This window comes from Jaculus jaculus, chromosome 11, assembly GCF_020740685.1.
Source record: "Jaculus jaculus isolate mJacJac1 chromosome 11, mJacJac1.mat.Y.cur, whole genome shotgun sequence".
Classification (NCBI taxonomy): Eukaryota; Metazoa; Chordata; class Mammalia; order Rodentia; family Dipodidae; genus Jaculus; species Jaculus jaculus.
In genome coordinates, this window is record NC_059112.1 from 38,359,586 (window position 1) to 38,386,754 (window position 27,169).

Sequence of the window (27,169 nt, forward strand, 5' to 3'; positions counted from 1 at the left end):
TTCTAGCTAATTATTCTCATTGGTAGTCTACATCTGCTCTGCTAAAATTTGGTAATGAATCAAAAGCAACCTGTTGGGAATGCTTATGCATTTATGAGTGTTTAATAACTACAATTCACATACTGTCTTATTAAAGGAAGTAAAAGTTCCTCCTGAAAACATGCCCCATGTAACAAGAGAACAAGTGTCAGTCACAGCACTCTGCCAAACACCAGGAGGGAGGAACTAAACTTAACAAGAAATGTTTAAATTTTAAAAAGGAGAGCTGGGGCTGCAGAGATGGCTTAGCAGTTACAGTGCTTGCCTATGGCCTACGAAGCCTAAGAACCTAGGTCCAACTCTCCTGGACCCACATAAGCCAGACACACAGTGACATAAGTGCACAAGGTAGCACATGTGCACAACGTGGCACACTCATCTGGAGTTTGATTATAGTGGAGGGAGGCCCTGGTGTACCAATTCTCTCTCCTGCTCTCTCCCTCCCTTCCCCATAAAAAAAAAAAAGGCCAGTCTGTTGGACTTGCCTCAAAAAGAAAGAAATAGAGAGCAAGAGCAAGAGAGAGAAAGAAAGCAGCAGCCAGGTGTGTGGTGTACGCCTTTAATCATAGCACTTTGGAGACAGAGGTAGGAGGATCGCCATGAGTTTGAGTCCACCCTGAGACTACATAGTGAATTCCAGGTCAGCCTGGGCTAGAGTGAGACCCTACCTTGAAAAACCAAAAAAATAAAAAGGAAAATGAAGGTGAAAATACAGGTTAACAACAATGTTTACCTAGCATGTACAAGATTCTTGCTTTACTCCTTAACATACACACACTCAAAGATAAGTAGCTAACTATTACCTGTATTTTCCTATTATATTTGTATTTCCCTATTACATTTTCTGAACATCTTTGGTACTGAAAATTTATGATCTGGAAGCAATGACTTTTCAAAGAAGATGGTTCTCATGATTTTAATATGAGTAGGATGTATGGTTTAACACATTCACAAATAGTGAGCATAATCCCAAGTGGTTAGTGTGCTGATTGGGTTGTTTCTGTTGTTGTTTAGGGTTTCTTATTTGCTTATTTGGGGAGGGTGAGTAAGAATTTTTATTTCTTTCAGCTTATTCTACCCTTTTAAAAGAGGAGGACTGGAGCAACAGCTCAGTTGGTCAAGTGCTTGCCTCATCAGGACCTGAGTTCAACCTCCAAAACCCATAACAAAATGCTAATCTCAGCACTGGGAAAGCAGAGACAAGAACTTAACTAGATAAGCAGTGGAGCCTACTTGGTGAGTTCCAGACTGTGAGATATCCTCTCTCTTAAAAAGGTGGAGGGCTGGAGAGATGGCTTAGCAGTTAAGCACTTGCCTGTGAAGTCTGAGGACCCCGGTTCGAAGCACGATTCCCCACTACCCACATAAGCCACACACACAAATTGGTGCATGTATCTGGAGTTTATTTGCAACGGCGGGAGGCCCTGATGTTCCCATTCTCTCTCTCTTTCTCTCTCTGTCGCTCTCATATACATAAAAATAAAGAAAAAAAATTTTTTTTAAAAGTGGAGGTCAGCCACTGTGGCGCACACCTTTAATCCCAGCACTCAGAAGGCAAAGGACTGCTGAGTTCAAAGACATCCTGAGACTATATAATGAATTCCAAGTTAGCCTGAGCTAAGGTGAGAGACTACCTGAAGAAAAAAAAAAATGGTAGGTAGTGCCTACGGAATATACCTGAGGTTGTCCTCTGGCTGCCACATGTATGTGCAAGTACACAGGCGTGTGCGTATGCACACACACACAGACACTCACCTTGCTTTCTAGAATTCTTTTAACTTGGGAAATTTGCCTTCCAGCTCTTCTGATATATACATTATGTTTTATATATAATATGTATTACAGATTTAAGTTTAAACAAAATATAAATACTTTGATAGAAAATACCATAGCTCAGGCCAGTGGATGGTGGCGCACACCTTTAATCCCAGCACTTGGGAGGCAGAGGTAGGAGGATCACTGTGAGTTTGAGATCACCCTGAGACTACAGAGTGAATTCCAGGTCAGCCTGGGCTATACCAAGACCCTACCTCAAAAACAAACAATAATAATAATTGAAATAATCAAACGAAACTTCCAAATTCCTCCAAAATTAAAATAACAGCAGAATAGCAAAGACCACCAGGGTAGAAACATTTGTTCAGTTCCATCCTTCTAATCCACCCTGCCCCCATCCAAACCCACTCACCCTAAAGACGATTCAGGAACAAACACAATTCATTGCAATTGTGGATACAATTTGTAAGCAGCCTTTCATTGCTCTGTAAAGGCTCAGCACTGTAGACTCATCATCCACAGCTGTGACTTAGAACAACAAAATTTGACAGCAAGGACTGTTAAGTGACATTTATAAAAACAGTAGTGGATAAAACTAAATTAGAAGTACTCCAGCATAACACAGACCATTTAATGGTAGTTACACAGACTTTGTGGTATATGTCTGAAAGCCCAGGACTTCTAAGTCTGAGACAAATCTGGGCTACACAAAGTTCCTGTTTCAAATTAAAAAAAAAAAAAAATTAATGGGACCCAGAGGACCAAACCATGAAAGTATTCAATCACTCCAGTTAGTACATTTTGTTTACATTGTGTGCTAGAATCACAGGGTTGGTCATACAAGCATAAAAACATAGCATTGGCTGAGCATGATGGCTTATGCCTTTAATCCCAGCCAGAGATAGGAGGGTCACTGTGGGTTTGAGACCAGTCTAAAACAACATAGTGAATTCCAGGTCAGCCTGGGCTTTAGAGCAAGACCCTACCTCAACAAAAAAACAAAAAAACAAACAAACAAAAAAAACAAACATGGAACCGGGTGTGGTGGCACACACCTTTAATCCAAACACTTGGGAAACAGAAGTAGGAGGACCTCCATGAGTTCAAGGCCACCCTGAGACTATGTAGTGAATTCCAGGTTGGCCTAGGCTAGAGCGAGACCCTACCTCTGGCAGAGACAGAGAATGCCTGGGGCTCACTGAATCCATGAACTCTAGGTTCAGCAACAGTCCCTGTCTCAAAGAATAAAGAAAGACTGAGGAGGCACCCCATGTTGACCTCTGGTCTGCACATGCACACCATACACATATTCACATGCTCCCCCCCACACACAAACACTGTATATACATATGTATATAATGGATATATATGGGTAGAATTGTTTTCTAAGCTCCTAAATATCTCAAAACTACCATTTACACTGAAACAAAGCAAAAAAAAAACAAACAAAAAAAAAAAAAACAGAAGCACAATATCAGTGAATGTTTTTTCACTATTAGCTTATGTTCTTCCCACCAAGCGGGCTTCCAAAATCATAGTGAATTGTAGGCCCAATTAAATAAATAATAAGGACCTAGGGCTGGGATGTAGCTCAGTTGGTGAGTGCTTACCTAGCATTCATGAAGCCCCAGGTTTATTCCCCAATACCATATAAACTGGATATGCATCAAGGCTAGCCTGGACTACATGGGACCCTATCAACAACAAAACCACCACACACAAACAGCGTCCTGCCACACTCAGACCTCCACTTTGCCTGGAGTAAAGAAATTTCTCTGCTTACTTAGTTAAGCATGCCTTCGTGTACTGTTAGGGGACTGAGTTAGCTACCTGTGCATGGGGAAAGGCATCAGGGAGCTAATGCCTAGCCCCAGCATCACTATCACTGCAAAAAGACTCCAAGGAAACTGAAAGCCAGGAGCAGGTGTGATGCTCCCACGAACTCGGAGGTGACCTTGGCTATGTAAGCTGCTAACACCATACCTGCCTCACCAGACTGTGGCAGTGAAAGATCTCTGGGCTACTAAACAACCAGGTCATAGACTGTATTTATAACACACTCTGTGAATTCATACCAGATTCATTAAACCTTTGTTAACAGTGATGAAAGTGTCTTTCCAAGCAGTAAGAAACAACAGAGCATCAAAAGGTGATGTAGACACTTCATTTATTCAGTAAATACTTAAGAGAGTAACTACCACACCCAAGCACAATATTCCAGTGGGAGAGACAAGATGTAAGGCAATTAATATACTGTGTTAGTTGATACAGGCAACTGAGAAAACGGAAATGAGGAAGGAGCCTAGCCTGGGATAAAAAACAGGTCACCAGGTTAAGGAAGACCTCACTGGAGGAGGATGGGCGTCAGTCCCACTGAGAGGTGAGAGAACAGCACACCAACAGAAAGGGCATTGTTGGTAAAGAAGGCAATCAATGGTGGTGACAAAGCAATGTTAAATTCAGGATATAAACTGTGGACTTTCCCAGACTTTAAACGTAGTGACATCAGAAAACACTAGAAAGGACACATAATGAGGTGTCAATGTGGTTAAGAGAAAAGCCAGGGCTCTAAGATACTAAAATTAAGAATAAAGCCAGAACCGGTTGTGGTGTTTGCACGCCTTTCATCCTAGCACTTGGGAAGCAGAGATAGGAGGAGTTTGTGAGTTTGAGGCCACCCTGAGACTACAGAGTGTAAAGCAGATCAGTCTGGGCTATGGTGAGACCCTACCTTGAAAAACCAAAAGAAAAAAAAAATAAATAAAGGAATAAAGCCAGTTGTGGTGGCACATGCTTTTAATCGCAGCACTCAGGAAGCAGAGGGTAGGAGGATCACCATGAGTTCAAGGACACCTTCAGACTACATGGTGAATTCCAGGTCAGCCTGGGCTAGAGTGAGACCCTACCTCAAAAGAAAAAATAAAACGTGAACAGGAGGAAAGTGATCGGAGACATCAATCAAATGTTGCCATCAAGACAGTCAAGTTCTATGACACCTGAAAAATTCCTGATCACTAGATAAATTCTAGGCTGGCCTAGAATTCACTGTCTCAAAATAAAATTATTCAAACTATAGAAAGCCCATTAGCCAAAGGTAACTAGAAAAGAGTAAGATTAAATGTATAACCACTGAAGAATAACAAGGCACCAAAACCACAATGTAAATGAATAAAAAAAGGAACATACATGTTAAGAAAACAAGTAATTTCCAGGCCAAGAGGAAACTCAGCATACTCTGCCTAGCACATTCTCTGGGTGCTGAAGTATAGGCTACTCTGTTCATGAAGCCCAGGTCTCAGAGCTGGGGTGTAGGTGGGCAGAGGAACTACCTTCACAATCATAGTGAGATAGTTCTGGGGGCTGGGACATAAGTGTGAGGAGGAAATGCCTTACAAATTTAATAATCAGTTCTGGGGGCTGGGACTTAGGTGTGCAGAGGAACCATCTTATTCACAGTGAGTCAGTTACAATTGAGAGAGATGGTATGATAAGACTTTTTCTGGGAGGAGGTGGTTTTGATGCAGACCCTCACTCTATTTCAGGATGTAGCCCAGGGTGAATCCAAACTCATAGTGATCCTCCTACCTCAGCCTATCCAGTGTGGCTTGATAATGGGTTTTAAAAACTCAAGAAGTTCAGAGAAAGTGGGAAAAGTGCATTTTTACCACTGAGCACAAGACAGGGCAGCAAGTAGACGGCACAATTAAAACTCATGATCACTATTTGCAATAAAAACTATGTGGGGCTTTTGTGTGAGAAGGAAAAAACTCAGTAGCAGAGACCAGTGAGTTAAAAAGGAGATATAAAAGGAAGGGAGGAGGGTACTTAATAGGTTGGTATTGTGTATATGTAAGTAGGAGAATAGATTAACGGAGTGAAAAGGTCCAAAGTGAAGTCAGGGGACAAAACTGAGTAAAGGAAAGGTGGAGGGAGGGCTAATCAAAATCTAAAAGGATGCAAATAAATCATATGGAATCCTCCAGTTTCGGACAATGGAACACTCAGGAGCCATAGATTGTTAGAAAATTTTCAGTGCCACGGATGGGATACCTCCAGTGAGTTGTTGGCCAGGGAGGTTCCTGATGCCCCCAAAACATTATAGGCCATTGCCGAGGCCCTTGGTTTCCCACCAGGAATAGATGGTAAGACCCTACTGCTGAAGACTCCACATACCTGGGCTGCAAGGCCACTGAAAAATTCTGCTGGAACTGAGCTGATAACCTACTCCATGTAGACCAGCTGACAAAAAGCTGGAAGAAGCCATTCTACATGTAGTTCAATGGGAGAAAGAGACACCACTAGTGAAGATACTCAACTGTGGACACTGCAAGCCTTATCATTGGCCAGCCAGGCCAAATGAGCTAACGGGTGCAATGGTGGCAGCTCTGACATGGTGGAAACCAACTGCCCTCCATTTGGACCGGAGGCCCGCTCCATGGGAGGGAATACATCCCTGATACTGAGAACTGGGATACTGATGTCTGGGAAAATGCATATACTATGCTTATCAAACTGCCCAGTAAGCACTTCTCTTAATATTTATACCCTTATGTTAATGCTACTCTCACTTTGGGTAGAGAATCTTCTCTTTTCAGATGGCAGTGATCTTGGGACAACTCAGAAGGAATCATAGTGCTGGAAAGAAGTGACTGGAGTACTGACTAACATCTTGATCACACCTTCCAAGGCTCAGGGTCTAATGCGGAAGAAGTGGTGAAAAGAATGTAAGAGTCAAAGGAAGGGTAGGACTCCTTACAACGTGCTCCCTCCAGACATAAAATGGCCTGGATATCCATGACCACACAGCGCCTGACACTACCTACACAAGACCATCAAAAGAGGAAAAGATCATGACATCAAAATAAAGAGAAACTGATTGAGATGGGGAGGGGAGATGATGGAGAATGGAATTTCAAAGGGGAAGGTGGGGGAGTTAATTACCATGGGATCTTTTTAATAATCATGGAAAATGTTAATAAAACTTGAAAAAAAAAAAACTATGTAACCAAGTGCCTCCACAATCCCCAAAGCACCAAGAGCTGAGCACTACAAAAGGAAGTAACAGGGTAAAGGAGAGAATGACACCTTCTTGTGGCAGCCAGGGCAGTGATACTATTAACAGGTACATAATGGTGGTATATAAAAGAAGTTAGGTCAGAAAAACAGTTGGTGGATATACACAGCAACTGGTAGTTTGGGGAATACAAAGCTAAGCATCCAAGGTGATGCTACATATAAAGTCAGGAATAACTAAGGCAAGAAGAGGACTGGAACAAAGTTACTGTGTATGTAACAATGCCCAGTAAATCTACAAGAAAGCACAGCATATATAGGCAGGATGGAGAGCTGCTTGTCAGTCAAGAAGAAAGACAATGGCAGAATGCGGTGGCACACGCCTTTAATCCCAGCATTAGGGAGGCTGAAGTAGGATCACTATGAGGCCAGCCTGGGACTACAATGTGAGTTCCAGATGAGCTTATAAAAGAATAAGACCCTACCTAGTAAGTTTAAATATATACATACATGCACACATGGTGTGGTGGTTTGACTCAGGTGTCCCCCAGAAACATGTGTTCGGAATGCTAGGTTCCCAGCTGATGGCAATTTAGAAATTAACGTCCCCTGGAGGTGGTGTTTAGTTGGGGGAGGGCTTATGGGTGTTATAGCCAATTTCCCCTTGCAGTGTTTGGCACACTCTTCTGTTGCTGTTGTCTACCTTTTGTTGGCCAAGGAGTGATGTCCACCCTCTGCTCATGCCATCATTTTCCCCTGCCATGATGGAGCTTTAACCCCTAGTCTGTAACCCAAAATAAACCCCCTTTTTTACACAAGCAGCTCTTTGTCAGGTATCTTCTGCCAGCAATGTGAACCACCTAACTGCAACACAGATCAAGCCTAATCTTGCAGCCTCTTTTTTTATCCCACCGTATATTTGGTTTCTCCATAAGAACCCTCTGAGGTATGCTCTCCATTTTACAAAGAGAAATTTAAGTTACAATGCAAACTAGGTTAAATGGGTCTATAAGAAGAAAAGGTTCTGGGGAGCAGAACCTGAAGTCATCAAGCAACAGAGCAACGTGCAGGAGTGTGTGACATTCATTATCTTTAAAATTAAATAGAAAATTTTACTTACAGGTAAACTGCTAATTCAGAAAACCTTTTGACTTCAATGACTAATCAAACATAACTTTGAATACACATTTCTAGAAAATAGATCTAGTTTTTTGTTTTTTAAAAAACATTTATCTATTTGTCACAGAAAGAAGGAGAGGGAAGTAGGGAGAGGAAGAAGGGAAGGAGGGAGAGAATGGGTGTACCAGGGCCTCCAGCCACTGCAAATGATCTCCAGAGGCATGCACCCCCTTGTGCATCTGGCTAACGTGGGTCCTGGGGAAATCAAACCTGGGTCTGTTGGCTTTGAAGGCAAATGCCTTAACCGCTAAGCCATCCCTCCAACCAAAAATAAATCTATTTGAAAGTAATGTAACAAAAGAACATAATCTGCCTTTCCTCAATACATCCTGTGATACTGAAGCAGCCTCAGACTGTGTTGCTGTCAGCCCAGGTGAGCCTGCAAGAAGCACTCAATCTCTGTCCCTTAGACTGTGGAGATAAGTACCACCCCCAAGACATACTTGAGGACTCCAGTCAGTCAACAAAATGTCAACTCTCTGATCTTTGTATGCTGCTTGCTAATCTGTTGACATTTCTAATATAAAATATTAGCATTTTCCCTTGGGAGGCAGAGGTAGGATCACTGTCAGTTCAAGGCTAGCAAAGGACTACAGACTGCATGGTCAGCCTGGCGGAGATGACAACAACAATAAATTAGCACTTCTACATAAAAACTGAAAAACAATCACAAACAGTAGTTATTTCTTGCTATAAGGTTACAGTGGCTCATTTTATAAGATATGTTTATAAAAATTTTCATATTTTTCCAGTGAGGAAAAAAAAAATCACGGCCTAGAGAGATGGCTTAGAGATTACGCACTTCCATATAAAGCCTAGAGACCCTGGTTCGATTCCCCAGGACCCACACAAGCCAGATCCATAGGTCAAAATTACTTGCTTAGGAAGCTTGCTGGCCCAGAATTCATTCCCAGCACCCAAGCCATATGCAAAAACTGGCCCAAGCATCTGATGTTCGCTTGATGAAATAAGAGTCCCTGGTGTGTGTGTGTGTGTGTGTGTGTGTGTGTATGTGCACACACACACGCAATTTTTTTAAAATATTTTATTTGAGAGAGAGAAAGAGGCAGACAGAGAAAAAATGGGTGCACCAGGGCCTCTGCCACTGCAAACAAACTCCGGACCCATGCACCACCCTGTACATATGGCTTATGCAGGTACTGGGGAATCAAACCTGGGTCCTCAGGCTTCATAGGCAAGTAAGTGCCTTAACCACTAAGCCATCTCTCCAGTCTGCAAATAATATTTGTCTTTTTGAGGTGGGATCTCACACTAGCCCAGAATGATCTGGTACTCACTCTGTAAGTCTAGGCTGGCATCAAACTCACAGTGATCCTCCTACTTCTGCTTCCTGACTACTGAGATTAGGAGCATGCACCACCATGTACAGCTAAATATTTTTAATATACTTTATTTATTTATTAGAGAGAAAGAAGCAGAGAGAGAATAGGCATGCCAGGGCCTCCAGCTACTGTAAACAAACTCCACATGCATGCCCGCCCCCCCCCCCACTGTATATCTGGCTTACATTGGTCCTGGAGAATTGAACCAGGATCCCTTGGCTTTACAGGCAAATGCCTTAACTGCTAAGCCATCTCTCTAGCCCAGCTAATTTTTTTTTTTTTTAAAGAATAGGGCTAGGGATGGAGAGATGGTTTAGTGGTTAAGCACTTGCCTGCGAAGCCCAAGGACCCTGGTTCAAGGTTGGACTTCCCAGGACCCACATAAACCAGATGCACAGGTTGGCACACATGCATCTGGATCTTGTTTGCAGTATCTGCCTCTTTCTCTATTGGTCTCAAATAAATAAAAATAAATAAACATTAAAAAAAAAAAAAAGAATAGGGCTGGACAGGCCAAATGAGCCAAGGGGTACAACAGTGGCATGTCTGTCATGGTGGAAACCAACTACCCTCTAATTGGACTGGAGGCCTGCTCCATGGGAGGGAATACATTCCTGATACTGAAAACGTAAAATAGGGGTAGCATGAGCCCTATAGGTGTAACGTCTTCTGCTGTCTGGCGAAATATATATACTATGCTCACCAAACTGCCCAGTAAGCACTTTTCTTAATGTTAATACCCATCTATGAATTCTACTCTCACTTTTAGAGAACCTTCTCTTTTCATTGGCAGTGACCTAGGGATGACTCAGAAGGCAACACAGTGCTGAGAAGAAGTGACAGAGGAGTGCTCAGCACTGCAATATGTCTCATACCTTCCAAGGCTCTGGGACCACTGTAGAAGAGGTGGCGGAAAGAATGTAAGAGCCAAAAGAAGGGTAGGACTCCTTACAAGGTGCTCCTCCAGACACAAAATGGCCTGGATATCCATGACCTCACAGTGCCGGACACTACCTACACAAGACCATCATAACAGAAGGAAAAGATCATGACATCAAAATAAAGAGAGACTGATTGAGAGGGGGAAGGAATATGATGGAGAATGGAGTTTCAAAGGGGAAAGTGGGGGAGGGAGGACATTACCATGGGATATTGTTTGCAATCATGGAAGTTGTTAATAAAAATTTGAAAACAAAAGAATAGGCTGGAGATGGCTTAGTGGTTAAGGCATTTGCCTGCAAAGCTGAAGAATTCACGTTCAAATCTCCAGGTCCCACATAAACCAGACACACAGTGACACAGGTGCACAATGTCACACATGCACATGTGTTCTGGAGTTTGTTCTCAGCAGTGAACGCTCTGGCACGCCCATTCATATTCATTCCCTCCCCCCACAAAAATAAAAAAAGCTAGGCATGGTGTTGGCACGCCTTTAGTCCCAGCACTTGGGAGGCAGAGGTAGGAGGATCACCATGAGCTCAAGGCCACCCTGAGAATACAGAGTGAATTCCAGGTCAGCCTGAGCTAGAGTGAGACCCGGCCTCAAAAAAAGAAAAATAATTTTTGTAATTATTTTGAAAAAATTAGAATGTTAGGGCTGGGTATGGTAGCATATGCCTTTAATCCCAGCACTCAGGAGCCAGACTTAGCAGGATCACCAAAACAGTTCTGAGGCCACCCTGAGAGTAAATTCCAGGTCAGCCTGGACTAGAGCAAAACTATTAAAAAAAAAAATGGTGGGAGTGGTGGTGCACACCTTTAATCCCACCACTTGTGAGACAAAGGTAGGAGAATCACTAAGAGTTTGAGGCTGCCCTGAGAGTACATAGTGAATTCAAGACCAGCCTGAGCTAGAATGAGACTCTACCTCAGAAAACCAAAAAAGGGGGGGAGGGGACTGGAGAAAATGACTTAGCTGTTAAGGCCTTTGCCTGCAAAGCCAAAGGACCCCAGTTTGAATCCCAAGGACTCACGTAAGCCAGATGTACAAGGGGGCACATGCATCTGGAGTTCATTTGCAGTGCTGGAGACCCTGTCATGCCAATTCCTCCCCCACCCCTCAAATAAATAAATAAGCCAGGCGTGGTGTCATACGCCTTTAATCCCAGCACTCGAGAAGCAGCAGCAGGAGGATTGCTGTGAGTTCGAGGACGTCCTGAGACTACATAGTGAATTCCAGGTCAGCCTGGGCTAGAGTGAGACCCTACCTCGAAAAACAAAAAACAAAACAAATAAATAAATCTCACACACACACACACACACACACACACACGCACACACATACATATGCATATATACACATATAAATAAATAAATAAAGCCGGACATGGTGGTCACCCTTTTAATCCCAACACTTGGAAGGCAGAGGTAGGAGGATTGCCATGAGCTCAAGGCCAGTCTGGGAGTACATGATAAATTCCAGGTCAGCCTGGGCTATATAGCAAGACCCTATCTTGATATGTCAGGCTGGAGAGAAAGCTCAGAGGTTAAGGGTTTACCTGAAAAGCCTAACAACATGGGTTTGATTCCCCGGTACCCATGTAAAGCCAGATGCACAAAGTGGCACATGCGTCTGGAGTTTGTTTGCAGCAGCTAGAGGCCCTGGCACAACCATTCATTCTCATTCTCATTCTTTCTCTCTCTCTGTCTCAGTGAAAATAAAAGATATTTTTTTTTTTAAATTTAAGGCCTGTCACGGTAACACATGGCTTTAATTCCAGTACTTGGGAAGCAGAGGAAGGAGGACTTCCATGAGTTCAAGGCTACCCTGAGACTACATAGTGACTTCCAGGTCAGCCTGGGTTAAAGCGAGACCCTACCTGGAAAAAAAAAAGAAAATTAAAATGTTACAATACTGAACTCCCTGGAATTCAGTACCATTAATTTAACCAAATAATGACATTCACTATTGCAAGCTTTAAGTGAAATCCCAAATGATATCACTACTGTCTTTGGAATGCTGGCATGAATTTAATTCACTTTTGTGACATGTGCATAAGCAAAAAATAACAGATACAGCAGATTTAATGAACTCCACAGTCAGGAGAGTTAACAGTGTCTTGGCATATACACTAGGAAGATGTCTGCACATACATCATCAAGTTCATAAACCAATCAATCTTTCAGCAGAAAAGTTCAAGATGTGACCTCTTCCCTGTGTGAAAGCCTTTCTTTCTCACTCTGTCCTTCCATCTTCTCCAGTGGCTCTGTAAACAGCCAGCTGCAAAGCAAAGAATCTAGAGAAACAAGAGTGCACCAGGAGGAAGGCATAAGCAGAGCTGTTCTCCTGAGGAGGCCACCTGAATATAAAACTAAACCGAGCATGGTGGCACCCCTTTAATCACAGCACAGGCAGGAGGATCGCTGTGAGTTTGAAGCCAGCCTGAGACTATGCAATGAATTCCAGGTCATCTGGGGCAAGGGCAAGATTACACCTAAAAAAAACAATCAAGAAGAAACAGAAAACTGAAACAGAATAGAAGAAGAAAGGAGGAAGGGGAAGAAAGGAGAAGGGGAAAGGAAAGGAGACAGCAGCTGGGGTAGGTAACTCATGCCTATAATCCCATCACTGGGGAAGCTGAGGCAGGAGGACAGGAATTTGGCATCCAGATTGAGTGATACATCAAGTTCAGGGTCAACCTAGACTATATGAGCTGCTGTCTCAAAAACAAAAACAAGGGCTGGAGCGATGGCTTAGTGGCTAAGGCTCTTGCCCCAAAGCGAAAGGACCCAGGTTCAATTCCCCAGGACCCATGTAACCCAGAAGCACAAGATCGCACATACACCTGGAGTTTGTCTGCAGTAGCTAGAAGCCCTTGCATTCCCATTCATATTCTCTCTCTCTCTCTCTCTCTCAAATAAGTAAATAAATGTATTTAAAAAAAACAAGGTTAGCCGGGTGTGGTGGTGCACGCCTTTAATCCCAGCACTCAGGAGGCAGAGGTAGGAGGACTGCCCTGAGTTCGAGGCCACCCTGAGACTCCATAGTCAATTCCAGGTCAGCCTGGGCTTCAGTAAGACCCTACCTCGAAAAACCAAAAAAAAAAAAAAAAAAAAAATTAATTAAAAAAAAACAAGGTCAGGCATGGTGTTATAGGTCTATTAATACCAGTACTCAGGAGCCTAAGGCCAGAGAACTGCAGCAAATTGAAGGCATCCTAGCCTACAAAGTGAGAACCTATCCCCAAAAATAAAGTAAAAAAGAAATTGGAGGTTTTCTACTAAAAGTTTTAAAGAATTAATTCATTAATTTAATAAAAACAAAACAAGAATAGAAGGACAACAAAAGAGGAAAGAGAGAGTGAGCAGCTTGATAGCTGGTCTGAACAACTCTGAAACAACAGAAGCAATAGCACTCCACCAGGCATGGGAACTGAGGAACTTGTATTCTTGGTCCGTCCTTACAGAAAAAGGGAGGGAGCTATATTACATTAAAAGAGAGCCACATGGTACAGGTAGAAAGGAGTGACAATGCCAGGTATGCTTTCTCCTTCCCCTAAAACAAAGGAGGAGCAAGCCCTGTCATTGAATGCTTCACCCATTAACTAGCTGTGAATTATGCAATATGCCTGTGCCTGCTTAAATATGTGACTACTTTAGACCACATGAATAATGAGGTCTTTTCCAGCTCTGAAGATGACCGAACCAATCAGAGCTAATATTATGCATATACGTTAACTCTGGATACATACTAGGTGGTCTATTACTCCACAACACAGACAGTACAATATTAATGAGCAAATTCCCAGTCTATCCTTTAAGTAAGCAATTTACAGTCCTACTAACAAAAACACTCTAAAATGGGAACACCAGGGTCCATACTCTGAGCACAGTAAGTTTCACTGAGGTACCCTCTACAAAACATACCTAACACTGCATCACTATTTAGTTTTCTATCTCATATTCCACTTCAAACAGTATAGCCCAGAAATGGCAGAAAGCAAAGTATAATCCAGGAGGGTCATTTTCTAAGTGGGTCATAAACAGCAAAACCAATCCATATAGAATGCCAGCTTTATCACTCACACCAAGCGCCACCTAGTGGCAAACTGTGACATATTATTACATCCACTCCAGTCACAATAGAGCCAGCAACACGCTGGCAGATGACAGTTCCTCCATAACTATTTAAGATAAAGAAAACACTGCTCTCATCCTTTTGAGGTCCAGAGGGCTAGAAAGGTCGATAATCAACACAGACAAACAGATGTCACTGCAGAACAATGACAAGTGTTGCAGTAGAGATGGAAAAGTTTCCATAACTGAAATCAACAAACATTTTGATGTATCTTAAACCTGGTTATCTCATTCAGCCTCTTGCCCCATTCCAGTTTCAATCATTAAGAGATTTTTTTTTTCTACCTTCTGCTTCTCACTTTACCCTTCCAATTCCACATGTTGGGAGAAAGGGAGAATAACAATAACTGATTCAGATCTTTCTGGGGTTTTTGTTTTGCTTGTTTTTTGAGGTAGGATCTCCCTCTAGCTCAAGCTGACCTAGAATTCATTATGTAATATCAGGGTAGCCTTGAACTCACAGCAATCCTCCTACCTCTGCCTCCCAGAGTGCTGGAATTAAAGGCATGAGCCACCATGCCCCGCTGACAAATAATTCAGTGCATACAACTCCCAAAACTGAGTAAGCCACCATTTTATATCTCGTACCTTACTTCGCCCTCACTGCAACACCATAATGTCTTACATGTAAGACAAGGGAGACTGAAAGGAACCGACACTCTCAGCCACAGCTCTACTTTAGTGACACGCCACCCATGGAATCCAAAGTCCCCTGTACCATGCTGCCTCACTCAGAAAGCTGTTTTGCCTTTCCATGCCTGGGCCTGGCCCCAAAATCAACCTTCATCATGGTTTTCTTACAAGCTCCACCAATCTATTTTGCAGTTTACATCCAGCCTTGCCTCATCTAAAGCCTACCCCTATCCAATGCTTCCCTGATTTAGCTTAACACTCAGGGTACTCTCCAAGAGGCCCCCATCACTTTTCTGGGCCAATTTAAACTCCTTTATCAACACTCACCTGTAGTATGAACACCTCTCCAATTGAAGATCATCACACCTGTGTCCCCCACCAACACTAAGCATGTGCTACAACAGCACAATCTTCCTTAAACTATAATTACCTGAGTGCTTTCCACTCAGTCATGGGCTTCACCAAAGCATTTGTTAGATACACTGTGGTCCTGGCACATGGCCGAGTCTTACACCTTGTAAGTGTTTAGTAAAAATAGTTCTTGGGGGCTGGAGAGATGGCTTAGCAGTTAAGTACTTGCCTGTGAAGCCTAAAGACCCTGGTTCAAGGTTTGATTCCACAGGACCCATGTTAGCCAGATACACAGGGGGTGCACGTGTCTGGAGTTCATTTGCAGTGGCTAGAGGCCCTGGCGTGCCCATTCTCTCTTATCTGCCTCTTTCTCTGTCACTCTCAAATAAATAAATAAATAAAAATAAACAAGTAAAAAAAAAAATTAGTTCTTGTGGCTGGGGTAATGGCTCAGGAGATCAACTACTTGTAAGCCTTAGGACCAGAGGCCATTCAACTATCCAGAATCCACACAAAAGCCAAATGTAGTCACACATGTTATAATACCATCACTGTTCAAAGACACTGGAGATGGGCAAGAGAACGAGAAGCTGGAAGAGCAGCTAGACTGGATGTATCAGAAACAAGAGAGCCAGTGACAAACAAGGTGGAAAGTAAGGCCAACACCTGAAGTAGTCCTCTGACCTCCACACCAAAGATTAAATAAATAAATATGAGTGAATAAAGTAATTCTAAATGGGAGTCACAGCTGGAGAGATGCCCTACTGGTTAAGGTATTTGCCTGCAAAGCCAAAGGACCCAGGTTTGATTCCCCAGGACCCATGTAAGCCAGATGCACAAGGTGGCACATGTGTCTGGAGTTCATTTGCAGTGGCTGGGAGCCCTGGCATGTCCATTCCCCCAGCCCTCCCCTCCCTCCTTCTCAAATAAAAAAATAAATAAAAATAAAAAAAAAGGGGAGTCACAAAAGCATGGCTCCATTCAGTTTCCTGAATTCATTCTTCAAGCCTTGAGGCTTCAATGTTTCTGGTTACTCTAGCTGGTGTTAGGATTAGGAACTCTGTACAGAACTTCTGTTCCATGAAAACTGTTCTCATACTTCAAACCAAAAATATTTGAAGTTGGTATCTACTTCTGTAACAAGCCTTTTCCATCCACACCCCAGGTAGTTTTACAATCAGACACTTTTCCCTGGCTACATTAACTGAGAAACTTGATGCAATACTGATTATGAGCCAATTAACAATGCAATTCAGCACCAAAGCCAAGTTAAAACTACTGAATAGAAAAAAAGGGATCTTGGCAGAGGAATTAAAAGGTCAGGGTCAGACTATAACCTATGTAAAACAAAATAAAAATAACTAAATAAAAGGTGAGGGTCACCTGGATTTTCTCGTGTACTCCACCTCACATCTATCAGATGCAGCACTTTCACTGCAAGGCTATCTTTTCTTGTTTTTGTTTTTCAAGGTAGGGTCTAGCCTAGGCTGACCTGGAAATCACTATGTAATCTCAAACCGGTCTCTAACTCACAATTCTCCTATGTCTGCCTCCTGAGTGTTGGGATTAAAGGTATGTGCCACCAGCTCGGCTCTTCTCTTCTCTTTATTTGGAGGGGGAGAGAGGGAAGGGAGGGAGGGAGGGAGGGAGGGAGGGGGAGGGGGCGAGCACGCGTGCGTGCACAGCAGAAAGCATGCTAGGGCCTCTTGCCATTGCAAGCAAACTCCAGCATGATCTCGTCTTCCCTTATCTTTTGTTTTGATTTTTTTGTTTTTTGATTTGTTTTTCAAGGTAGGGTCTCACTCTAGCCCAGGCTGACCTGGAATTTATTCTAGTCTCAGTAATGCCTCAAACTCATGGTGATCCTCCTACCTCTGCTTGCCAGGATTAAGGTGTGCACCACCATGCCCGACTTTTTCTTTTTCTTTCTTTCTTTCTTTTTTTGGTATGCTGAAAACAGCGGAAATACCCCCAAGCTTGCTGGAATCTTCAAACTGGTTGAAGAGCTGTCATGCTTAGCTCTATGCACTATCTCAACTCAGCAAGCTTACACACTTATACATACAAGTCACCCCTACCACTTACAATACCTTCCCTAAGTTAGTTTGCTCTATGTGTCCAGGGTTTTCCAGCCCATTAGCTGTCACTTCATTCCCCCAAGCATTAACAGGCCTAATAAGCAGCACCACGAGGGTGAACTAGATTTAATAAGTCATCCAGAAGTAGGAGAGGGGAGCATCCCACGTTCCTGCATGGTTAGCTGTCCCAGCATGGAAGACAGCAGCAAGAAGACCCCAATTGTTAGTGACTCAATGACATCATCTACAACACAGCAGTAATTAGGAAAGAGGTCGCTCAGAATGCCAAAGCACATATACCAAGGGTTGTGTACATATGTATAAATACACTTGCCTTTCTGAAACAAATGCCCAACCACCCTGCCTATGAAATGGTACCAAAGGAAATTGACTTCTAATTTAAATATCTGTATAAAGTGTTTTACTATTTACAAACCAAACATACCTTGTTTTATCTGACCTTTGTAATTTCATGTATTTTACTTCATTTGACAATCACAATGTACCTTGCACAAACACATGAAATAAGATTAAAAAATAAGCCACATACAGCACAAGCCTTTAATCCCAGCACTCGGGAGGCAGAGGAAGAGGATCGCTGTGAGTTCCAGGCCACCCTGAGACTATCAAGTGAATTCCAGGCCGGCCTACCTCAAAAAACCAAAAAATAAATAAATTGGAGCTGGAGAGATGGCTCAGCAGTTAAGGATCCTGTTACAAAATCTAACAACCAGAGGCCAGTCCCCCAGTACCCACATGGAGTAGGCACAAAGTGGCACATGCATCTGGAATCCGTCTTAAGTGGTTGGAAGACCTGGGGTGCCCATTCTGTCTCTCTTCTTTCTCTGCTTACAAATAAATAAATTGTAAATAAATCATTGGACCTGGCAGGGCATGGTGGTGCACACCTATTGTTGCAGTCAGGTTCACATTGCTGGCAGAAAACACCCAACCAGGAGCAGCTTGTGGGGGAAAAAAGGTTTATTTTGGCTTCCAGACTTAAGAGGAAGCTCCATGATGGTAGGGGAAAACGATGGCATGAGCAAAGGATGGACATCACCCCCTGGCCAACATGAGAAGGACAACAGCAACAGGAGAGTGTGCCAAACACTGGCAAGTGGAAGCTGGTTATAACACCTGTAAGCCCGCCCCCAAAATACACTGCCTCCAGGAGGCCTTGATTCCAAAATCTCCATCAACTGGGAACCTAGCAGTCAGAACACCTAAGTTTATGGGAGACACCTGAATCAAACCACCACACCTATATTCCCAACAACAAGAAGGCTGAGATAATATTGCAGTGTTTTCTAATCATCTAAAAAGACCTTCTGACTATAAAGTGCACTATTGTGTTTTCAGGTGTATGCGGCTGCCACCAGATGAACTATCAATTCCTCTGGGTACCACAGCAACTGTTCCCTAAGAATACCATAAATAATAAAATAAATACAACACTATCGCACCAGATACAGAGTGTATATAACATATACCTTAAGTTCTGCCATATATAATCACGTTTCAAAGTATTAAGGGTCCTTTCCTCAAAAGCTCTTTTTGCTAACTCCGTATCATGTGCTGGACACTGTTCTGAGCATAATATACAAATTACTAGTTAGTGACACACTTCCAAGAGGACTACACCAATTCTTTTTTTATACTTTTTAAATTTTTATTAGCATTTTCCATGATTATAAAAAAATATCCCATGGTAATTCCCTCCCTCTCCCCCAAACTTTCCCCTTTGAAATTCCATCCAATTCTTTTTTTTTTTTTTTTTTTTTTAACAGTAGGGTCTCACTCAAGTCCAGGCTGACCTGGAATTCACTGTATAGTCTCAGGGTAGCCTCGAATTCTCAGGGATATCCTCCTACCTCTGTCTGAGTGCTGGGATTAAAGGCATGCGCCACCACACCTGGCTTCCAATTGTTTGATAACACACATGATGGGGCATGGAACCTCACCCCATCAATCTGGTTAGACTATCCTCTGACCTTAGTATTGAATAACCTAATTCTTACACTCAGGGAAGCATTAAACTGCTAGGCCTATGTAGGAAATGTCAAGCTCTTAAATATAAGCAATTGAGGAAAGATGCAAGTTAGCTAAAGCTGTTGATAAACAGTTATGGAGAATCCTACATGAAATTATGAAATATTGATGGGCTTTTCTTTTTTTTTTGCGGTAGGGTCTTACTCTAGCCCAGGCTGACCTGGAATTCACTATGTAATCTCAGGGTGGCCTTGAACTCTCAGCAATCCTCCCACATCTGCCTCCCAAGTGCTGGGATTAAAGGCATGCACCACTATGCCCAGCTCTAGCGAAGATTTTTTTTTACACTACTTACTATATGATTTGAATTCTACCAAATGCTTTCTTGGATATTTCATTTGAACCTCACAACTCTTTGAATTAGGAATAATTATCTTGCAATCGATGGAAGAGGAAGGGTAAGTCAACTGACAATACCGCAAAGGGTAGATGGGAAAGAGAACTGGAACCCAGCACAGAACAAATCTTAACTAAACTTAAAACCACCTGCTCAGCTGCTTCTCTACAGGAAGGCTGTAGGGGGAGCCATTGGGAGGCTTTTAAAGTAAAGAAGGATCCATATTGGCTGGACAGAGCACTGCTTGGAGGCCAAGTGGAAGGTGAAAGGGTGAATCAGAAGTGGCAAGAGGCTGTCTCTAGGCCAGCAGTAATCTAAATGAGAAATGAGGACAACATGGATTGTAGCAGTGAGGATGAGGGCAGATTCAAGAGGTTTCTTCATAATGAAAGCTACCAGTTCTTAGTGATTAGAAATCAATTAAGGCTTAGCTACATGTAGTGGTAAGTATATATAATTCCTGCACTGGGGAGGCTGAGCCAGGAGAATCTCAAATTCCAGGCCAACCAGGTTGCATAATACAACCCTGTCTCAATGGATCCCCCTATTACAAACAAGGAAAAAAATAATAAGCACAGTAGTAGTATTCCTAACAGCAGCAGCAGCAGCAGCAGCCATCATCGTCAAGGGTTTGGAGACAAGAAGCCAGAAGGCTTGCTTAAGGAACCAGGTGATACCTGATTATCACCTGCCCAGAATGACACACAACAGCTTTCGTCCATTCACTAAGTCTATAAACACCATCCCACACAAAACACGTTTGAAGACCAAGACCCAAGTCCTAGTGGGTAGAAAATATGCTTCCAAGCAAATGACTACACATTAAAAATATAAGGCTCAGCGGGCATAGTGGCACGCGCCTTTAATCCCAGCACTTGGGAGACAGAAATAGAGGATTGCCGTGAGTTCAAGACCACTCTGAGGACTACATAGTGAATTCCAGGTGAGCCTGAGGTAGAGTGAGACCCTACCTCAGAAAACCAAAAAAAAAAAAAAATAAAAAAACATATATATAAGGCTCATATAAGCATTGTCATACTATTAACAGACCTGGATAATACATCTGGTTTTAACATTTTGTGCCAGCATTTTACAAACTATTACTACATGAAGAAATACAAGAGGAAGGGCATCCCAAATGCACTTGTGAAGGCTCTTCACTCTCTTACACAAGACACTCAAATACTACCTGACTCTTTGTATGGCATGACCCTCTCCCCTAAAGCTCATAGGAAAAAAAAAGTTTGTTTTATCCCCTCATGATACATATGGGGGGGGTATCCCACTATCACTACAGTAATTTGCTAAGAATTTTTTTTTGTTTATTTTTATTTATTTATTTGAGAGTGACAGAGAGAGAAAGAGGTGGGGGGGGGAGAGTGGGTGCGCCAGGGCTTCTAGCCACTGCAAACGAACTCCAGATGCGTGTGCCCCTTGTGCATCTGGCTAATGTGGGTCCTAGGGAACCGAGCCTCGAACAGGGGTCCTTAGGCTTCACAGGCTAGCACTTAACCACTAAGCCATCTCTCCAGCCCATGCTAAGAATTTTCTATAAAATATGACCCACTTTAGCCGGGCATGGTGGCACATACCTTTAATCCCAGTGCTTGGGAGGCAGAGGTAGTATTGCTATGAGTTTGAGGCCAGCCTGAGAATACACAGTGAATTCCAGGTCAGCCTGGACTAGTATGAGATCCTATCTCGAAAAACCAAGAAAGAAAAAAACATGACCTGCTTCACCTTAGCTTATTTCAGGAGCACTTGCTAGACCTCAGCCATACTTTTAACCCAAGGATGCTCTGCAGTTCCTAAGCACAGCAACACTACACAGATGTGGTAAGTTATCCCATTCCCATCTTACTACAGAGTTAGGAACTGGCCCAAGGGAAGTATAATAACTTGGAAATAATCACAAAGCCAGATGCCAAAAATAACAACTTTTAGTCAATCCATGAGAAAATACTGCCCCTAGTTGAAATAACATGAAGTTACTATTGGGAGGAAGCAAACAGCAAAATAATGCTTTCAAGTCAAGTTTTAAGTCTTAGTTTTTAAAAATGAATGAAGATTTGTAAGAATTTTCAAACAAAACCATGTTCTCCTAATGCCTTGCTCATCCACAATGTCAAAGGTTATCCAATTAATCACATCTGGCAAGAGTGGCTTTCCTCAAAACAATCCAGTTAAAAGTGTAAGAGGTAACTTTTAAATAAATTTAACAGTTCAAAATCTAATGCCTAGTGTATATAATAGACCAGATTCAAAGCTATACAAAAGCTATACAAATGCACCTCAAATTGTAACTATTCAGAATGAAGTTGCCCAGCCACAATTCATACTATACATTTCCAAATATGCTGTTTTATGTAAAGACACTGTTTTATTTCATGAAATGAAAGTCTTAAAGGATTAGAAACAACACAACTCACATTGGAAGTGACTTGAAGTCTACCTGATTATCCTCAAACTCACAAGCCAGAGCAAATTACATTGTACTATGAAGTATTTACACTCTGCTTACAGTCAGAATGAGTACGCTCTTGATTTTACTTTCAAAAGAATAGCTATATACTAAGGATGGGACTGACAAAAGCCGCTCATGGAACTCAGGCTGCAAATTTTCACAGAAATTCTACATACAAAGACATGGTTTCCATTAATTAAAATTTAATCTATTAACTCTAATCACCACTTTTAAAAAGCTTTTCAAAGCATCAATCTTCTCTGGATCACATCTTATATGCCTTCTACTAACAGCACTTTGCATACAATTTTATAGTGTATAAAGGACACTGCAAAGTATTTTACAGATAATGTGACTATTAGGAAAAAAATCCTGAAAAAACATTCAGTATTAGCAGTCCTGATAAATGCTTCCTAGCCCAAGAATTCTAGCCTTTAGTATACAATAGGCCACACCACACCTCCCACTAACCCCAAGCTTTTAATATTACCATAACAATATGAGCTGAACACGATTTAATGCTGTGACATAAGGAAGTGCCTTTAAGATAGCCAAAATAAGGCTGTTACTTCTGCCTTTTGGCTGCCTGTGATTAGTTTACTCCACAAAGATCCTAAAAGCAGTATTCATCAACCAAAACTGCACTCTTCAGCACCGATCCCATTATGGGACAGAAGAGTTGTCACATATTTTACGCAAGTAAAAAGCACAAACTGCAAGTTCCAATTACAATACAAATTCTAACGAATGTAAATGGAAAACTCTTACTTTTTTAAAAAAATCACTTTTATCAAAGTCTCAAGCAGTATACCACCTCTTATAAGTAGGAACTGCTAGCAAAATAACTCAACTGCAGGTCTAGATTCTAGAAAATGATAAATTTCTTCAATTCCAACATTCACAAGTTTTCAACATCGAAATGCACTCCACTGCTCACACCGCAAATGAATCTGCATTGTGGACATCTCAATCTCAAACTACACTCCATCATCAGTAGGGGGGAAAACAGCTTGCGCCTAGTTCTAACCGTCCTACAATACTCTCCCATCCTCACGCAGGTAAACCCAGAAGCCTAGGGCCCGGCCGTCAAAACCCATGGGGGGGGGGGGTGCGGGGGAGGACCAATAACCATCAAGAGACTAGATCTTTTTCCAGGGCTACTGTTTCCAAGCAAAACCACTATGGGCCCCAAGAGACAGTAAGAAAAACTGGAAATGCTTTAATCCCGAGAGAAAGAGACATGGAACTGAATGGGGGGTGGGGGGTTACATGCAAGCCATAGAGAAAGGGTTGCGGAGGAGAGGAGGGGTGCTGAGGAGGAAGCTAAGTATCCCCAAGCATCTCTCAGACTCTCAAAAACAAAAACAAACCGTAGTCTGTCTGTACTCAGAAGCACCAGATGGAGTCCTCGGGCTGAGACAGTTCATCAGACACACAGAGAAGGCAGTGGATAACTGAAGCGGTGACGGGAGGGGAAGATGATGCCAAGAGGATAAGACACTAGGATGGAGGAGACAAAGCCTCTGGGTGACGATGGAGCAGACAGAAAGGTGAGAAGGGAATACACAAGAGAAAGACAATAGACCAAAAAAAAAAAAAAAAAATCAAGACAGGAATCTGCATGCCTGCTGGGCCGTGGCAGGTCAGTGGGCCACCAAAGACAAGGGCCACAACAAAGGGGTCCGGGAAGAAGGACAGCGGTGGGAAGGCGATGGAGACGGGATGCGGAGCGCATCGGGCCCCATAAAGCGCCCGAGACAGCCAAACAAAGGGCCGGGGGTTACAGAGAGTCGCGGGGGGCAGCGTGGAAAAGACAAAAGCGCCCGGGGTCGGGGGACACCGGCGGGGCGACGGCCGCAAGGAACAAAGCTTGCGCTGGAGCCCTGCCCGGGGGTGGCGGCGGCGGCGGCGGGATGGCAAAGGCCGGCGGCGCGCGTAGGACCCGGAGCCCACGGACCCCGCTCCGGCCGCCCGCACTCTCCGCCCGCAGCCGCCGGCCTCGCAGCCGCCGCCACCGCCGGATCCAGCGCGGAGCCCGCGAGCCGCGCACCGCCGCGCACGAGACGCCGCCCCCCGCCGCCGCCTCCCGAGCCCGGGCGCGCGGCGCTCCCCGAACTCGGCCGCCCGCCCGCCCGCCCGCCACGGGCATGCCCCCAGAAGCCCGCAACTTTCTCCACCGATGCCCCCCCTCAAAGCGCTCGCTTCCCCTCAGACTTACCCTGTCACAACAGGCGCCATCTTCCACAAACTCTCGCCAAAACTCCAACCCTCGCGAGATTGCCCGCGGACGCCTTTCCCCGGTCCCTCGCCCCCACTCCTCCGCCGCCACCAACCCCCGCCCCTTCCCTCGCTCCTCGAGCTCGTCGCTCCCACCCAGTTCGCCGCCCGCCCTCCCCACCCCTCCTCGCGCTCCCGGCGCCCCTCGCCGCCCGCAGCCGGACGCAGCCCGCCCGCCCGCTCGCTCGCCCGCGGACACGGGCAGCTCCTGCTCTCTGCCTAAGCCTGGAAAAACCTACCCGCGCCACGGAGCATGCGCAGGTGGCCCCTCCGCGGCCCAGCGCTGCCTGTGCTCCATGGGGAGCGCTCCGGTTGTCCGGGTTTTGGGACGCGCCCTCGGGGAACGGACGTGGAGACTGAGGAAAACCGGAGAAGGGGGGGAATTACTACGGCGGGGGGGTGGGAGACGGAGGGGGGGGAGAAAAGGGGGTCAAGAGGCGGGGCCCAGGGGCCGGGAGGTGGGGTCCTGGGAAAAAATGTGCGCGTTTCCCAGGCCTGCAGGAATACACCTCGAGTGGGTGTGCTCCAAGCGGCTTTCCCGCGCGCTGTGCGTTCCCAGCCCTTTTCATTCATTCAAAAAAAAAAAAAAAAAAGCGATCGCCCGCACCTCCTTTATGCTAATGTCTGCGTCAGGTGACGCCCGCCGAGCTGGGAGCCCGCGGAGCAGACGGGAACTGACTCCATGCGTCCTGCCGGCGCGCTCGGCCACCGCCGGGAAGCCAGGGTGGGCCGGCCCCTCTCAGAGCCCCCGCGGCGTGGACAACTTCTGTCACGGAGCTCTGTCGCCCGAGCTACTTAAGGTCCCCTAAGCAACCGCCGGGCACACACTGCCCATCTCCACTCGGGAGAACCGCGCTGCACATGCCGGCCACACTCCTGCAGCCTCCGGGCCCTCGGGAGTGAGCCAGCTCGCGTGGGTACACACGCGGATGGTGCACAGAAACCGGTCCTCCCGTCGGGGACCTGGCATAGCCCAGGGCACTGCGGGATGCCCGGCTCGTGCATCTGGCAAAGTGACCATCCTAACGTAGCCGGGCCAGGGCAGCTCCCCAGCAAGGTGCCGTGCCCGAGCTCCGCCCCCTCCCTTACCTGCCGTGTCCCCCGGCTTTCCCCCTCCGCTCGCCACCCACCACCCCCCCCCTTTCTTTCCTTCCCGGGCCCTTTCCTAGAGATTCCCAGATTCTAGCACGGCCTCCTCCCGGCAGGGAACCGCAAAACCCGGACAACTGGACTCCACCGCCCGAGACCTGCTCGGGGCCGGCCGTCACCGCAGGATTGGCACGAGCGGGCGGCTCTGCGCATGTGCGCACTGCGGGCATCCCAGTCTCACGCTACACCTCCCTCCAGCGCCTTTCACCACTCCGCTCAGACACAACACGGGCCGTGGGAAATTTCCCAAACCTCGCGAGATCGCGCCCCTCCTGGCGGCTGGGCTTGAGCACCAAGTCTCGCGGAGCCCGGACCGGACAGGTGTTAGTCTCCAGGCGCGCATCGTGTGGGGACTGGCGGGCTGGCAGGGAGATGAGCCGGCCGCGGGGCGCGTGCTGGGGAGCAGGGGGCGTCGTGTGCCGCGCACACGCCGGCACACCCGCGGAGGCCCCTTGGGAACTTCCCCGGGTGCGGAGGCTCAGACAGGCTCCCGGGGGCGAGGAGGAGGGTCTTCTTCCTGTGGCCCTCCGCAACCTGGTACTTTCCGGACGAGTGCCAGACGCTTTGCACCCCCGGCCCCCCACGCGCGCGCGCCTTGCCTCCTGGAGCTGACAGACAGCCCCAGTGTTGGGTTTGAGTCACTCCTCTGAGTCATCGCGTCTGGCCTCCACTTCACTGGGTTTAAAACAAGTTCGGGTTTCCCCAACAACTATAGCAAAGGGGCGGGCTTCTTTCTGATCTGTTACCTTGACCTTGTGCGCTTGGCAAATGGGAGGGGGATGCACTTGGAGAGCCCGCGTCGCTACATTGTGTAAAAAGAACCAGAGTGCGGGGCACGCACACCTTCGATCCCAGCGCTTGGGAGGCAGAGGTAGGAGGGTGGTCGTGAGTTCCAGGTCAGCCTGAGCTAAAGTAAGACCCTACCTTGCGAAACCAAAAAAGGAAAAAGTCTTCCTCTAAGTCTTCCTACCAGTTAGTTTCCTACAAGTTAGTTTCTGTTCTTTTGTTTGTTTTGGTTTTATCGAGGTAGGGTCTCACTCTAGTTCAGGCTGTCCTGGAATTCTCAGGGTGTCCTCGAACTCCTGGGGATCCCCCTACCTCTGTCTCCTCTGCTGGGATTAAAGACGTGCGCCACCACGCCCGGCCTAGTTTCTGTTCTTGTTTTTTTCCCTCCCACCAGTATGACTTAAAATAATGGCATCATTTTCCTTCCCTTTTCCAAACTTTGTATAATCAGCCCATTTTAGGTATTGCTTCATCAGGAGCTTTGGTGACTGCTGCTTAAGCACATCCCCTCCTTTGGGGGTATTTGACCAATGAGTTCCTGGCTGCGTTCTACCACCCATGTTTTAGATGGACCCTGGTGTGGTAGCCCAGACTGGCATGATTTAGGAACCGGGTATCA

General features: G+C 45.1%; 1 protein-coding gene across 3 annotated transcripts in view; it reads right to left on the bottom strand.

Moving 5' to 3' along the window:
* Rbpj (recombination signal binding protein for immunoglobulin kappa J region) overlaps positions 1–24,873 on the bottom strand; it is a 117,749-nt gene extending 92,876 nt beyond the window's left edge. Inside the window, exon 1 of one of the 3 annotated variants that reach the window (XM_004656098.2) lies at positions 24,855–24,873. Coding sequence is in view for 1 of the 3 variants with exons in the window: in XM_045161528.1 (XP_045017463.1) it covers positions 24,557–24,576 (20 nt within the window). In the remaining 2 variants the exon portion in view is untranslated. Of the gene's footprint in view, positions 1–24,556; positions 24,647–24,854 lie in introns of those variants that run through there. The other 2 variants (XM_045161528.1, XM_045161529.1) reach the window with 2 other exon arrangements.
* Between the last annotated feature and the right edge of the window lie 2,296 nt (positions 24,874–27,169).